Here is a 15,503-nt window from a genome sequence, read left to right on the forward strand (position 1 = left end):
TATCATTGCAGTTTGTCAGATTCAATCATTAACTATGTTCAGAATCTCAGAATGGAGGAAATTGGACATTTAACACTATTCTATTGATATTTTTCCCATCTCATCAATTTTCTTAGTTGATCATATAAAAATTGCAGTAAACTGTTTATTTTGTTTTATGTTAAAAAATTGTTAAAAATGAAAAAAAAAAAATTCAGAACAGTGCTGTCTTTGTTTACATTTTGGCATTTTCAAGTTGTGACTTTGAAGTTCCATGGGCCTGAAGACCTTTGCTAGTCACATTTTCTGAATATCCATGATACTAATATTTTATTATTAAAATTGATGGTCATTATGCTGTTAAACATTATGTAATATTGCATCAAAATTTAAAAAAAAAACTATTTTGGGCACTGCTCCCATGATGACCATTTAAGAAAAACCATGTCACTTACTGTTCTCAAACTTACAGGAAAGAAACATGGGACTAAAATACAGCTTCAGTAGGCAATGCAGTCTGTTTGGTAATTCTTACTGCCAGTTAAACGGTTTCACATATTGGCATTTTCAAAGTGTGACTTTGAAGTTCCACGGTCTTGTTTATTATTGCATCAAAATTGGCAAAATGACCTCTTTTGCATCCTTTTTTCTGTTATTTTGTCTGTACATTTGACAGCTTTGCTGCCTTGTTTACAAGTGTGGTTTATTTAGAATAAAATTTTGAATATTTTATGAAGAGATGTTATCTCTTTCTCTTTGAATTACAATGACAATTATCATGTACGAAAGTTAGCTTATCGAAAAGATACATGCAAATGATGAGATATGTCCAGCTTTCAAACTGCAAATGCTGAACATGAACATCAAAGAACCTGCAGACAATTTTGGACAACATTAAGTTTTGATAGAAGAAAAAGTTCTTTTTCAAGAAAATTTTCTTATTTATTTATTTCTCTTAATAAAATGTTTATATCGTGTCAGCGAACCAACGCTACCTGTGTTAGATGAGACTTGAATGAGAAAGTAGGCCCATACTATTGTGTCACACCTTGGCGCATTGGAATCCTCTGTAAAAAAAGTAGGCCTGTTTGGCCTAAGATTGGTCATTAAGTTTAAGATTGGTCATTAAGTTTTTATCATTAACATAGCAAATTGGTAAATGGTCCCATTTCTCCCAGCTGCATCGCATGTCCTTGTCCTAATAATAAGATAGGACCCTTTATACATTATCTCCCCGCTCCCACGCAAATTCTATCTCTCTGTAGTTTACCCGTTAATTTATTATCAGTCATTACCGATATCGTTCTTTTGTGGGCATCAAGCCTATACACTTTCCATCGTCACTACATATCGACCTTCGTATAAGTAACTGTATCATTTAATCGCATCCCTGTTTTATGGACCAAAGGCCGCGTCGCAAGATGGATAGACCTGTTAACACTCACTCCTGACATACATTATTTATGCAACGTTTAGTAGTTGAAAAAAACAACAGTCTCCGTGTTAGTATAACCTATTTACGATAATAGATTTGCACACGTTTTATCTTCTGTCATCTGGATGCTAGTTTGGGTATTGAAACTCAATAAATTTCCTTATTATGAAATGATCAAGGTATCGTTTGACTAAGTTACACATTTTAAACGCTAAAAAATCGGAGTGCAGAAGAGTATTTTTATAAGGACAAGGACATATCCTGTTACAGTAACTAAAATCAAACCTAAAACGCCTATATGCAATACTGATTGTAAAAACATTATCATATAATATTCATGGACTTAATTTGTTTTCGGTCAAAGTATGATCATTTTGCATATGATGTCATATCAGCGTTTATTTTAATGAAAATGTCATATTCTATTTTTTTCTCTCCTTTTTTATACCGTAAGGCAAAAATCGTGGGCATGGCTCGTAGCCTCAGAAAAAAATCAAAAATAGCGTCTAGGGGCTGTGCATGAGTACTACAGTTTGGAGCGGGGCGGCCGATTTTCATACGTCGTTTAGATTTTATTTCTAATACCATTCAATTTTACCAATTTTCACTGGGTCTTTGTAAACAAGACCGCCTTAGGTCGGTTTGATGGTCTTACAAATCTGTCGGAACCGATTGTTTTTCACACATTTGTTAATATTTGCACCAGTTTCGATGATTTTATCTGCGGTGGTTAGGGTGTTATTCCCGGACCGATTGCCATCTACATCCAATACACTTCCAGGCACTTGAACAGGTAAAAACGACACATGAAAACAATGCCACCTACACACACTGGACAATAGAAGTGTCACTCCCTGAATCAGAGTAATCAAAGTTATAATGCCTGGACTACTTATAATGTGACTAATGAGTATAAAATCGCTGTACCACGGAATTGTATTGTTGGTCTTTTTGTGAAATTTGATGTTAATAAAATGATACCAGGAGCATATCATTCCACAGTCATTTTTCTCCCCCAAAGTATTGGTTCAGTAGGGGTGACACTTCTATTGTCTAGTGTGTGTACTCAGTATATATACCTCTTATCGATATTTTAATCAGCATAGGACCTTCATACGTGCCAGTAGGTCTAATAAGTAATAAACCAATAACATTGCCAAAATAAGGAAAAATCTTGGGTTTTTGTATATTAATCTGAACTCAAAACATATATTTCAGGGTATAATTATGTCCTTAATAAAATATTTTAGCAAGTAAACACTTCTTATTCAGCAATACCAAGTTATTTGAAAAAGCCAAATCATTAAAGCAAATGGCAATGGCATTTCACTTTTAACTTTTTAAGTGACCGAACCAAGCATTTTCTCTGTTGACTTGGTCAACTTAAAAGTGTTCATTCACTGATTGATTATAATTATATATTATTCGCGTTGGCAATGCAACGTTATCGATTGAAAATAACAGTTTTTGTTTCAAAAACAATCAATGGTTTTACATCAATAGTCTGCCTTTTACTTAATTCATGTTATGCAGTAGAGAGTTGGTCCTCTGCTTGCCAAAGCTATCGATCCGTCATACATTTCCGTATTGTAATTGATGATACACCCGCACCGACATGTAAGACATTTTCATTTTTTAATGGAAAATTGTTTATAAAACAACTGCTCAGAATAAGAACCATTAGACAAATATCCATGAATTCACACTACGCAACATAAATATGAAAAAATACATTTAGAGTTAATTCGCCCTTGTCCACATCTTGTGCTCATTTGTAACGGAGGGTGTGTCCACAGGCTATGGAACAGCCAGGTGTGTTTTACACGCTGTCATAACACGTCCATTTGGTCGATATCTCGGGAACTGCAGCCGTCACAAGGGGAGAGAGAGAGAGGCGGGTAGACGCTCAACCCGTAGGGAGAGTTATCTGAGGAGAGTTCTTATCGAAGAACGAAGCTTATGCAAAAATGACGAAAACATCCGTTATCTCAGGTAAGTACATAATAAACATGTCAGTGAGCGTAGATACGCTTCATTTGTCAGCTGTTTTGCTGCACATGACCAGGTTTTATTGACCATCTGACGATAAATGGCCATTATTTTTGAATGGCTGAAAAATATTTTTTTAAATCTGAAGTTATCAGCTGAATGGACATCATCTGAGATGGTGCAAAGTCTCGCGGATCAGCTTAAGGCCAATTTAGACCAATTTAGCGGGGTTTGGAGGAGAAGTACTGAACCGAGTGAGGTCGGAAATTTAGGCAGGGGAACGAATGCGGTGCAGCAACGAATAAAAACTGTCAGAATTCACCAAAAGATATTTTCTGGTTGCTTTCGTAGAATTCCAGCCTGTATGTTGCAAAACAGTACTTATTTACCATACTTTGCGTATCACTTTTGTAACGCTTTCAATGACGACGTTCCTGGCGCATCAAGTTTCATCATCATTGTAAAAAAAAAATCAATCCCTCTTCACGCAGATTGTGGCACTTTTTTTCCAGTCTCGCACTGACTCAGCCTCTTGTTAGAGTATCTCGCAACGTCTGGATGGGCAACTTTAACCGCCAATTCTCGGTGTTAAAATTGAAGGTTTTGCAAGATATCATCTCACTAAATTTCATAACCTGTTTATATAATAAAACATATTGAAGTTTTGTCCAGTCCTTCCATTAATATAATACTGGTAAAATACACTTTTACACATACTTATAAATGTAAGTCTACAAGATATGCGAAAAACTTTTGAGGCGCTCTTTTATATTTTAAAATTAAAGTATTATGAATTTTTACGTAAATGTTCGTTATGAGTACCCTCTGTGTCTCCTCTCATGGGGGGGGGGGGGGGGGAGGGGGGGGGAGGGGAGGAGGCAGGATTATTTGAAGGAGGAGGGGGAGGAGGTCCGGTTTTTAGTTAGACATGACAGATCACAACAGCCCGCGGATTCGACGCCGACAAAAATTATGAGTTCTTTTAAAACATTTTAAATTCAAATATATGTAAATTTATATATGTAAAATTATCAACTTGATATACTTTTCTTTAGCAGCGTGTGTTATGCTGCTGTTAGTCCTTGCGACCACAACTATTACTGGTGTGATCGGTCAACAGGCCGGAGACAGCGGTCAATATTCTGGATACAGCGGTCAATATGGCGGGCAAAGCGGACCTAATGGGACTCGCATTATGCACAGCGATCTGAGTCGACTTGATGAAAGAAAGCCAATAGAGGCAGTGGTGAAGAAGCTCTCACAGTCTTCTGCGGCACGGTCCCCCGGGATGCAAACTGTTATAAAATTGGTTGCCTTGATGGGAGGGAAACCAAATATTGTGCGCTTCAATGCAGAAAATACATTGCAGTGTGCCGATGATGAGGTGAGTGCCCTCCACTCGTATGGATATACTTCAATGAAGATGTGTTTTCATTCAAGATATTGGAAATTACTTGCTGGCGGTCAGTTTGGATCAAATATGGACTGGGTCGTCTTTCATAAACTGCTAGTAATGTTATAATTAGAAAAAAATCTTGCTTTCGATGAAGGCTACGTACCTATACTCCCCCGCACCGATACTCCCCCGCTTCTTTACATCCCCGCACCGATACTCCCCCGCACCGATACTCCCTCGCACCGATACTCCCCCGCACCGATACTCCCCCGCTTCTTTACATCCCCGCACCGATACTCCCCCGCACCGATACTCCCTCGCACCGATACTCCCCCGCACCGATACTCCCCCGCTTCTTTACATCCCCGCACCGATACTCCCCCGCACTGATACTCCCGCGTACCGATACTCCGCAAAAACACTACTCCCCCAAGGCATAGTTTCCCTTGGCTTTGTAAACCCCATTCGTAATTTACAACACTTTCTGTAATGCTTTTTTTTTCAAGCTGCACCACCCTCTTGGGACCCAGAATTGACTAATTTTATTCGAAATATATTGGGAAAAATAAAGAACGTTACACGAAGTCAATCTCAGACAATGACAGTACGTAGGTCTACAGCTCTTCCTTGTGATTTTTGAGAAATGTTTTTGCAAAATTAATTTCGTTCTCCTACTGTACTCAGTAGTTACTGTATATATATTGTACGGCCTTTTATTTATTTATTTTTTTTTTATTAACTTAAGGCAAAGTTAGTTTTAATCTAAGATAACGCAGCTATGTCTTTTTTTTCAGGCAACGATGAATTCGTAAAATTATTAAGTAATAAAAAAGAAGTGCTAAAGCGCTTCGTTTTCTGTCTTTTTCCTCCAACCTTTTTTTCTGCTCTTTAAGCTTCTTTCCCTTGTTTTTTGAATCTGAATTAGATTAGAATCTGAATTGAGCAAAATTCAAAAATTTTGAAAATTGTTGCACAACGAAATTGTCGAGACACGAGCATGCGTCGTGAGCACGCCTCTTATAGTCGCAGTCCCGTCTTGTTTTCGATTTTGTTCGTTATAGATGTGAGGGCGTGCGCCGTACTCAACACGCAAAGGGCTCTTTCTCCTTCATTTCTTGCGGCGTGCATCTTGGACCAGGCAAGTCTCACTTGCAAACCAATCGCAAACTCCTTAGAAAGGGAGCAAATTACGCTTGCGGCCTCGCTGTTCGCAGATTATTCGTAGAATCTATTGGAAATGTTCAATATCCTCCGTACGTGCTTACATACGTGCGAACTCGAAATTTCGCATAAAGGACTTGCGTGGTACATGAGATTCTCCGCAAAATTTGGACTTAATCGGGTCGTAGATTTTGATCCACTTACCTACTAGTAAACTGACCCAAACCTGTATGATTAAATGGAGGGTTGACTCTGTTACTCGATCCTCAGTTTCGGCAAAATTGCACAGGGGAAACAACAACGCCGGGGAGTATCGGTGCGGGGGAGTAACGGTGCGCGTATAACGGCAATTTTACAGGGGGTTTATCGATGCGGGGATCTATCAGTGTGGGGTCGTATCGATGTGCATAATGCAAAAATTTACTAAGGGGGAGTATCGGTGCGGGGGAGTAACGGTGCGGGGGAGTATCGGCATGACCCCTCGATGAAAACTTGGACATCATAACGTTATTATATCCAAGATGAAAGACACTAAATTCAGGGGCTGATGCAGGATTATTTGAAAGGGGGGGGGGTCCGCGGATGCGAAGCCGACTCCCCCCCCCTTGGCGTGGGGGTTCGGGGGGGGGGGGGTCGGTATTTTATAGGGCGAACGGTGCCATGTGATACAGTTTAGAACTATGATTCAACTAGTCAAAATTCTAATTCAAGAGGGGAACAGAAATCGAAAGGGGGGGGGGTAAGGCCCCCCCTGACCTCCCTGGCCTCTAAGTCCGCCACTGAAATTATAGAAAGTTAAACTATGTTAAAATGAGTTTTTCATCTTTTATAATAAACAGGCCCATGTACTGTATCCATTTTATTGGTTTTTCAATTAAAGTTTCTGACATCAATTTTGGTTGTTGAGTTGGGACCACTTTTTGAATATTTTTTGTGACACCAACTTATTAGACAATTCCTTTGCCTTATATAGTAAAAATTAAAATATTACTATTTTTAAAAAGTCACACTTCTTCACTTGATGCAGCTAGGACAAATAGGACTAATTTAATATACTAAAGTAATTTGATGGATACAGGTTGGTAAAGGGGGAGGCACTATTTACCCCGGTACAACTGTCTGTATTTTTTTGCAGATTTACTGCTTTGTTAGGCAAATTTGCATCTCTAAAGAATGCGCTGATAAAGTGAGGAGAGGAGAACTTTCTGCCAATTGTGGAAACAACAAAATGGCTCAAGGAAACAAGAACAAGGGGCTGTGGAACATAATGTCCTTCATGGTGGAAAGTCTGGGAAGGTAGGCCATAGAAAAATTGAGGAAAGACTTACTAAAGCTTGTGGTCTTTAAGTAATAATACTACCATGTTTTCAAATGCAGTTAAGGGTAAATTGATTCTGATGCTAGGATGTAAATATGATGTTCTGTTTTAAACTTGACAAAATGTCATTTCTTTTATGAATCATAAGAAGGTTTATCATTTCGTTAATTTTTACATCTCTGCATGGCACTCAGAAATATTAAATATGAGCCTTTAGTTTGCATTAATTTTCCTAAACTTCTAAAATTCAATTACAATGCAAAATTTTAGATCACATTCCTTAATAGGTAAAGATAGAAGATTAAAACTACAATTTTCTATTGTTTATTTATAAGAAAAAATCAAGGTGGCAGGGGCTCCTCCAGTACATATAAGACACCCAGTAACATCAGAGGTGGTTCGTTTTTGGATGAAGTAATGAGATCTCTGCCAATTAGATTTGAACCTAAACAACCCGAGAAGGTAGAAGCCACAATGTTTGCTGAGTTGGACAAAGATCGTTATGGTTCGTCAGCTCCTTGCAGCAAGAGAGATGATGCTGATGACAACATGGATTTTGAGGAGTGAGTTATTTTTAAAAGCTATTTATAATTATAAAAATTGTTAAATGCTGATGGATCTTAACCATGTAGTCTGCATTCATCAAAGGTTTCTTATCTAACTTATTTATTTCCCTTTGTGTTGCCACTGTTCTCACCACTGTCAATAAAATAGTGTCTAGACAATTAATTAATAGAAGCTGATATAAGGATTTTGCTTTAAAACCATTGACATTGGTGAGAACAGCGTTTATATAAGAGCCAGTTTTATTGTGGTCTAATCATATGTAAATTTATGCTTAAGTTTTTAAGAACCTCTGAAATGTAAGGTTTGCTATTATGAAAGTTGATCTGCTGTTCTGAGAACTAAGGGTTTGCTGTAACTATGAAGGATTCTCACTTACCAGTCCTCTAGCTATTAAGGAAGTGCATGCACCCTTCAGTTTTTTCTTCTTTGAGTGTGGACTGTATTTCAGAAATAGTGAACCTTCGTAATATTGTAACGATTTTACATAGCTTTAATTCATGGTAAAATTACTGCAGTAAGCTATAGCCTTTTGTTGACATTCGGCCAGTGTGTTGTTGAACTTTGAACCTTGAATGGCTTGTAAGTGGTATCAGTTTACTAAAGAGGGGATTGTGGTGTCCAGTAGAGGGGTTGGCGGTCAACCATTCAAGGCCGTCCACTTTTCCTCTGCCTGCCAGTCAAAGTAGCAGTGAACCATTCAAGGCCGTCCACTTTTGAAATGTATAAATACAGCTGCTCTACGCAGTGTTGGCCAGTTCAGTTAGAGTATAGTGGCAGTACTCAGTTAGAGTATAGTGTCAGACTTAGTTTCACAACTTAGTTTGAGTCAGTTTCACAATATAGTTCCAGTTAGTTTATTGTAGTTGAGTTGCAGTTGTTTAAGTTAGAAGTACAGCAGTACAGCAAGATAACCAGAGACAGTGTTCAGTAAAAGATACAGAAACATGTACATTTGTGTTGAGAATTGTTCTTAGAAATAAAGATTTACAAAACAGAAACCTGTTTTGTTGGTGGCAGCAATTCCGTTCCTTTAAAAGAACAAGAACCGTACACTGGAGGCAGAATAGCGGAGACCTTTACAATATTGAACCTTCAGAAAAGCAAACCTGGGAATAGCAAACCTTTTTTATAAAGAAGTGCACCCATTAAGTTTAACCCATTTCTAACCTATCCTGTTAATTTCATTAAAATCAATATATAACTTTTTGAGTGCTTGATGACAAACAAACAAAAAAAATAATAATAAAATAAATAAGTATATAAATAAATAAATTCAGACAGACATACAGGCAGATCAACAAATAGGGAGGTGAAAATGTAACCTCCTTGGAAACTTAAGGTAAAAAATGACTTCAAATGTTAGTTAAGGTCACTGAAATGCAATAACAATGGGTACTATAATTTTACCTCTATTGATGTGTTATTAATGTTCCAGATTGGTACAGGACTTTTTGGGCGGCCGAGGTTCACAAATGGCCAATGGCAGTCATTTTGGACCTCATGGCAATGGTAGCCATCTTGGACCCCATGGTAATGGCAGCCATTTTGGACTACATGGCATGAGAGATGACAATAGGTACGGCTATGGACGTGGTGATTATGGCATGAGGGAGGAAGTATGTGAAATAAGGGAAACCTCACAGACATCTGAGTGCTGTGATGACGAGGTGAGTGCTTTGCCTGTTTTTATCACAGTGTACAAAAAAATAAATATACAATACTAGTAGCTGTGTCTTGCATCCCACCAAAGGCTGTCTTTTCCTATTACAAAAATACAAATGCTGGCTATAATAACTTGCATGGTTATAGCTTGCTTGGACATAAATGTGTTTTCCAAATACAAAAACCTTTTCAAGGAGTTGAATGAATCTATCACCAATTGGTGCCTTAATTTGTTAATTAGGGTTAAATCTTTGTTGAGCTAGTTGGTAATTTTTTTCACCGTGACCTACTTTTCAAGGTCAAATAAGTCATCTTGGATCACAAGTAATGAGTTTAAACACGTAATGGAGTCAAACTTAAGGTACAATAATTATGAGATTAATTTATTATCACAGTGACTATAAATTTATAGGAGATATTCATAATTATTACTTTTTAAAGATCAAGAATTGTTCATTCTATTTTTACATTTTCTTAATACATGTAGTAATTAAATGAATGACTTCATTCAAAATAGCATCATATAATACAATTTAACATAAAGATATCTATATGAATTTGACCTTTTTAGCAGCATACTAGTAATTCATGGTTAACTTGACCTTGATCTAAACTTCGCGTTTCAGGTCCTTTGTGTGGCAAGTGGGCATTGTATACCAAAGCAATGCAATGCAGGACCTACCCCAACAGACCCTCCTGATGGTATGTGTCTAAAATGTTAAAAGAAAATGGATGTATTTGTCATCCATTTTCTTTGTACAATGTGTTCCATTCAGGATGATAATTATTTGACAGTGTGTAAAAGGACACTTATTTTCTCCTGAATTTGAGTGCCACTGGTAAACAAACAACAAGAGTATATAGTTATCCCCACCCCCCACGCCATCATATGCAGTATATAGCTGCTAATGAATACCAGTATTCATTTGTACTACATACATTCATTAACATACTCTTAATTACTGCATTTATACAACATTTTTCCCTAATGTTTGTAAACGTTTTCTGTGAAAATAAAAGCAAAGTTGGATCTATATCATTGCTTGAATGCAGATGAATCAAACAGGTGTCAATATTTTTTCAGAATTCCGTGAAGGTGTGTGCCCAAACCCAGATGGCAATGCAGATATGGGTGTGTCCGATTTGATCTACACCATGAAGAACTATTTTGACAACAATCCATCCACCCAGGAATTTACTCGACTGCTTGAAACAATGTCCGACTCTGATTTTCAGCGTTACCAATTCCTGGTGTCTCTCACCAGCCACAAGGATATTCCAGACAAGAGTGTTTTCATGTAAATATTACTGTCATTTAAACCCCCTTTACACTGGACAGCATCCTTTCTGGGTCCCACATATTTTGGCCCTGTTTGAGAATACATAATAAAAAAAAAAACTTCACATGCCGACAGTAGGACAATCATTGAGTATTCATTCTGCAACCAAAACGATGCTTGTGCCTCCTTTTTAGGACCACATCGATGCCAGTTTCGATATGCATGGTCACACAAAGGAAACAGAAAGGATGCCATCCAGTGTAAAGGGGGTTTTATTAAACAAAGGTGGATTCATAGGGGTTGGGGGTACAGACAGTGTTACAAGACAAAAGTTATTATTACCTGTGGCTGTACATATGGATATTTAAATTAAAATTTACCTGAACTTTTTTTTTTTTTGAAACTTCATCCCTGTGCAGCTGTCCCTTAGCAAGATACTTGATAGAAAAACATGCTGGTGCTGAGCTCCCCAGAGGGCAAGTTATGTTGTTTAACGTTGAAACAACGCTGAACCATAACGTTGATAATACGTTGGATTAACATTGGATTTGAAAGTTGACTCAACCTCAGATAACAACGTTGTATCAACATCAGATAACAACATTGTATCAACCCCAGTTGTTAGACAACATTCTTGCATGAAAAGTCATTAAAATGACCTGAAATGTTTTTATTTTTTGTACAAAACACAGGTACACAATTATAAAGTACACTGTAAAAACATCCAAGTGCCTGCTTTGTCTGATTTTTTCAACGCATTTAGCTCCAAAGCATGTTTTGCACCTAAGCATGGTACACCCTTTTAGCCTGGATGTGTTTAGAAGTAGGACATGTTTGATGGCTAAATATATGTAGGGTATATATGTATGGCCTCTAAGTTAAAATTTCCAAGGTTTATATATATATATATATATATATATATATATATATATATATATATATATATATATATATATATATATATAACAAAGTCACAGTCACCTCAACCTGTCTATCTATAACAGGGTACCAAGAACTGTCAACTTTATTAACTTCATCCATCACATTTACAGCAAAGTATTCATCCTAGTACGTGTTAGCTGACCTTGCAAGGAATTCAGTTTATTGGAATGTATTTCTGAATAACAAGTTAAGAAAATTCATTAGTTCACTAAAGACACAAAATAACTGTCACTTTTACTTTAAACACTTTTTTATTATTTTGATGAAGTTAGTTACAGTATTGATAAACAAAGTATCACGTTTTCAACAATTAATATTTTAAATTACAATCCATGTCTGCAAGGTTGTGTCAATGACCAAAATACAACGTTGAGTCAACGTCACATTATGACGGTGTTTCGACGTGGCTGGATCAACGTTGATTTTACGATGAATTTAGGTAGATTTCAACGTTGATCCAACGCGACTATGCCTGCTGGGTCAGTGCTTTGAAATAATTTAAGGAATAAAATATGGTTTAACTGGTTTGATAATTTCCAAGTCAAGCTCTAAACTATGTTTATCTACATCTTAACTATCCTACCCACTCATACAGCAATGTGCTGACCTTAGTAAACAGAGAAAGTTGAGCATTATATCAAAACAAAAAAAGGTCTACAATTAATTCACGTAGTATAATAAGATGACTGTTATTACTCCTTTGCAGAAACATGTTGACAACAGGGCGGATGACAGTGCAGGAAATTACGCAAGATGTTGAAAGACTGGTGATAGCGGCAGAGTTTAATGCTCAGCAAGATCCTGTGACAGCTGAGTTGATGTATGGTTTGTTAAACTTCATGTCAACGAGGCCATCGGATCAGATGTTTCTGGATGTTCTGGACGGCATGGATGATGCCATGTGGGAAAAGTACAGATCTGTGTACTCTGTTGTTGGAATTCAGCTCCCAGATAAAGCCACCTACAGGTATAAATTTGGCATGATCTTTTATTTTTCATTGTGGCAATGCTTTCTATAAGTGATTGCACTGGATGGTGTCAACAGAAAGCATCCTTAGAATTTTGCTGTAAACTCACCTCTGTCACAGTGCACTATCAGCATGCATCCAACATTTATACTGTAAACTGTTACTAAAAATTAAGAAATGAGCAAAACTTGTCACCATTTTGATGCTCCTTTAAAATCTCCTCTGGAAAACTAATCACAATGCAAATGATATCAGGCCAAAACTCACTCACTCCCCCCTCAGTAATGGACCAAATCAAAATGAACATAAAAGTCTTTAAAAATCCATTTTATGTTCAGCAGACTTTACAAGATGAAAATATATTTTTTAAGACATAATTATATAAAAAAGAAACATAAAGGGTAGAAAAAAGAAAAGTGATTAAGAATATATAACGCTGAACAAAATTTAATACCAAAATTCTGTTGTCTTGAATTATGAGCTACTGAATGATTTTAAAAGTAATGTTGTTTAAAAAGGTATGTACAAATTTTTTTGGGGGATGCTCAATTTTCCTTAGATAGATGGGTAATTTATGTCATTTGGCAGGATCTGCTTTTTATTTTATCAGCCTTGAAGGACAAGCCTTAAAGTGGTAACTGCAACAATAATTCAATCCTTTTTTATTTCAGTAACATGATTCGCCGTGGTGATGTAAGGATGCAAGATATTAAGTCTTCACTGAGCACTCTTGTGAATTATGCAGTAAGTTCAGCAGGAGGCTTCAGTGGTACCAGTGGTTTCTCTGGAAACAGTGGTTTTCCTGGTGACAGTGGTTTCACTGGTGACAGTGGTTTCACTGGAAACAGTGGTTTCCCTGGTGACAGTGGTTTCACTGGTGACAGTGGTTTTACCGGTGACAGTGGTTTCCCTGGTGACAGCGGCTTTACTGGTGATAGTGGTTTCACTGGTGACAGAGGCTTTACTGGTGACAGTGGCTTTACTGGTGACAGTGGTTTCACTGGTGACAGAGGCTTTACTGGTGACAGTGGCTTTACCGGTGACAGTGGTTTCCCTGGTGACAGTGGTTTTACCGGTGATAGTGGTTTCAGTGGTACCAGTGGTTTCACTGGTGACAGTGGTTTCAGCGGTACCAGTGGTTTCGGTGGTTTCAATGGTTTTGGCGGTCGTAAAAAGAGGCAGCTAACACTCCCTACATTTGGCAATGGAGGAGGTAGTGGTCTCCTTGGTGACAGTGGAGCACAGGGTTTTACTGTAGCTGACTTTGTGAGCCTGCTGAACAGCCTAGACTCTCAAACTTGGGAAACCATAAAAAGCGCCTTCAATTTACTGGGTTTGAACATCGTTGATAAAGCATCTTTCATTTCATCTCTGGAAAGTGGCCAAGTAGATCTGCAAACTGTGATGAGCAGCATTCCAACATCTGTTTTAAGTGGCTTCACTGGTTTCAGTGGCTCTTCTGGTTTCAGCGGTCTTGACGGCAGTTTTGGCACCACCAGTGTCCTGTCTGTGTTTGGGGTCTCCAGGTCCTCACAGTCAAACTCTTCTCACTCCGGGTCAGGAAGCAGTGGCAGTTCAGGATCCAGTGGTGGATCAGGCTACAGTGGTTCATCTGGGAGTGGTGCAGCAGCCACTTGTGCTGATTCCCCATGCTCCAGAAATACAGATTGTGTGCTGGATTACATGATGTGCTGTAGTGGCTGCTGTGTGGTGCCAGACATTGGAGCAACTGATTTTGATGGTGAGTTGTATTTATAATAGCTAATTCAGCATAATTCAGTACCTGTGGATGTCACCTGCATATGTTGTCATTGCCATGCACTTTCCACAGTTAAAGTAATTAACAGATAGCCATGTGCCTCAATTTATTATCCTCAACTTTACTGGAGTGTTTTAAAGCATTTCAGTACAGTTCACATTCATAAAGCAGCTTTTTGTGCCATATTTCTTTAAGATGTTCATGCTTTGTGAAGATTTCATTTTCTACACTACACATTCGCATTTTTAAGGTGTGACTTTTTGAAATTCCATGGGTTTAAAGCCCTGTGCAATTTGCAATTTCTGAATGTCCACAGCAACATTGGTACATATAAAAAATTGGATGGTAATGATGCTTTTAATCATAATTATAAAATATGATTTCATGTCAAAATTGACAAACCCCCAATAACTGTGCTGCCTTCATTATTGTCTGCTATATGCCTGCACATTTGGAAGCTTTGCTGCCTATGTGTATTAGCTGGTTTGGAGATCATGAACATGAACAATTTTTGGCCAAGATGTTTATTAAGTCAGTTTCATTTCTGCCAGTGTTATCCTTTATCTACTTTCACTTTCTTTCATTCCTGGTTGTGGGGACATCCATGACTATAAGACCCATTTCTATTTTATAGTTGGAAGTGAAGTAATTCATGCCATAGCTGATGCAGTGGATCCAGTTTTTAGTGCCTCACCAGATTACCAAGGGTTCGATGTTGGTCTGATGCTGGAACTTCTTCAAGGGGATCAAGTTCGACTTGTATTGCCTGAAAATAGCACTCAACCAGGCAACTGGCAATACTCATCTGACCATGGTAACTTTATTTTTGTGATGGCATGTAAAAACCTTCCATTTATTTTAAATGTCCAAGATGGTTTAAGATATGATAGATTGGTACATAAATTAAAAGTTTAAAAAAAGAATGAAAGAAAGAACTCAAATTAGGTCATGGTGATACATTTCAGGGTATACAACCTTAATTAATGGCTTCAGTTGGTGTAAGTTGATTGAGCAATTGAATTGGTCTTTATTACATTGATAAAAAGA

At 37.6% G+C, this 15,503-nt stretch overlaps 1 protein-coding gene across 4 annotated transcripts in view; it reads left to right on the forward strand.

Moving 5' to 3' along the window:
• The first annotated feature begins 3,248 nt into the window (after positions 1-3,248).
• The window catches only part of LOC106179341 (uncharacterized), a 38,834-nt gene continuing 26,579 nt past the window's right edge, over positions 3,249-15,503 (forward strand). For 3 of the 4 annotated variants that reach the window (XM_087011311.1, XM_087011315.1, XM_087011313.1), the window contains exons 1-10: positions 3,249-3,406; positions 4,459-4,787; positions 7,096-7,256; positions 7,614-7,841; positions 9,281-9,512; positions 10,134-10,209; positions 10,592-10,805; positions 12,436-12,696; positions 13,369-14,438; positions 15,091-15,270. In XM_087011311.1, the coding sequence (XP_086867437.1) occupies positions 3,382-3,406; positions 4,459-4,787; positions 7,096-7,256; positions 7,614-7,841; positions 9,281-9,512; positions 10,134-10,209; positions 10,592-10,805; positions 12,436-12,696; positions 13,369-14,438; positions 15,091-15,270 (2,776 nt within the window). In that variant the 5' untranslated portion in view covers positions 3,249-3,381. The remainder of the gene's footprint in view (positions 3,407-4,458; positions 4,788-7,095; positions 7,257-7,613; positions 7,842-9,280; positions 9,513-10,133; positions 10,210-10,591; positions 10,806-12,435; positions 12,697-13,368; positions 14,439-15,090; positions 15,271-15,503) is intronic. The other variant, XM_087011312.1, reaches the window with a different exon arrangement.

This window comes from Lingula anatina, chromosome 4 (assembly GCF_051362555.1).
Source record: "Lingula anatina isolate TDL-2025a chromosome 4, LinAna3.0, whole genome shotgun sequence".
Lineage (NCBI taxonomy): Eukaryota > Metazoa > Brachiopoda > Lingulata > Lingulida > Lingulidae > Lingula > Lingula anatina.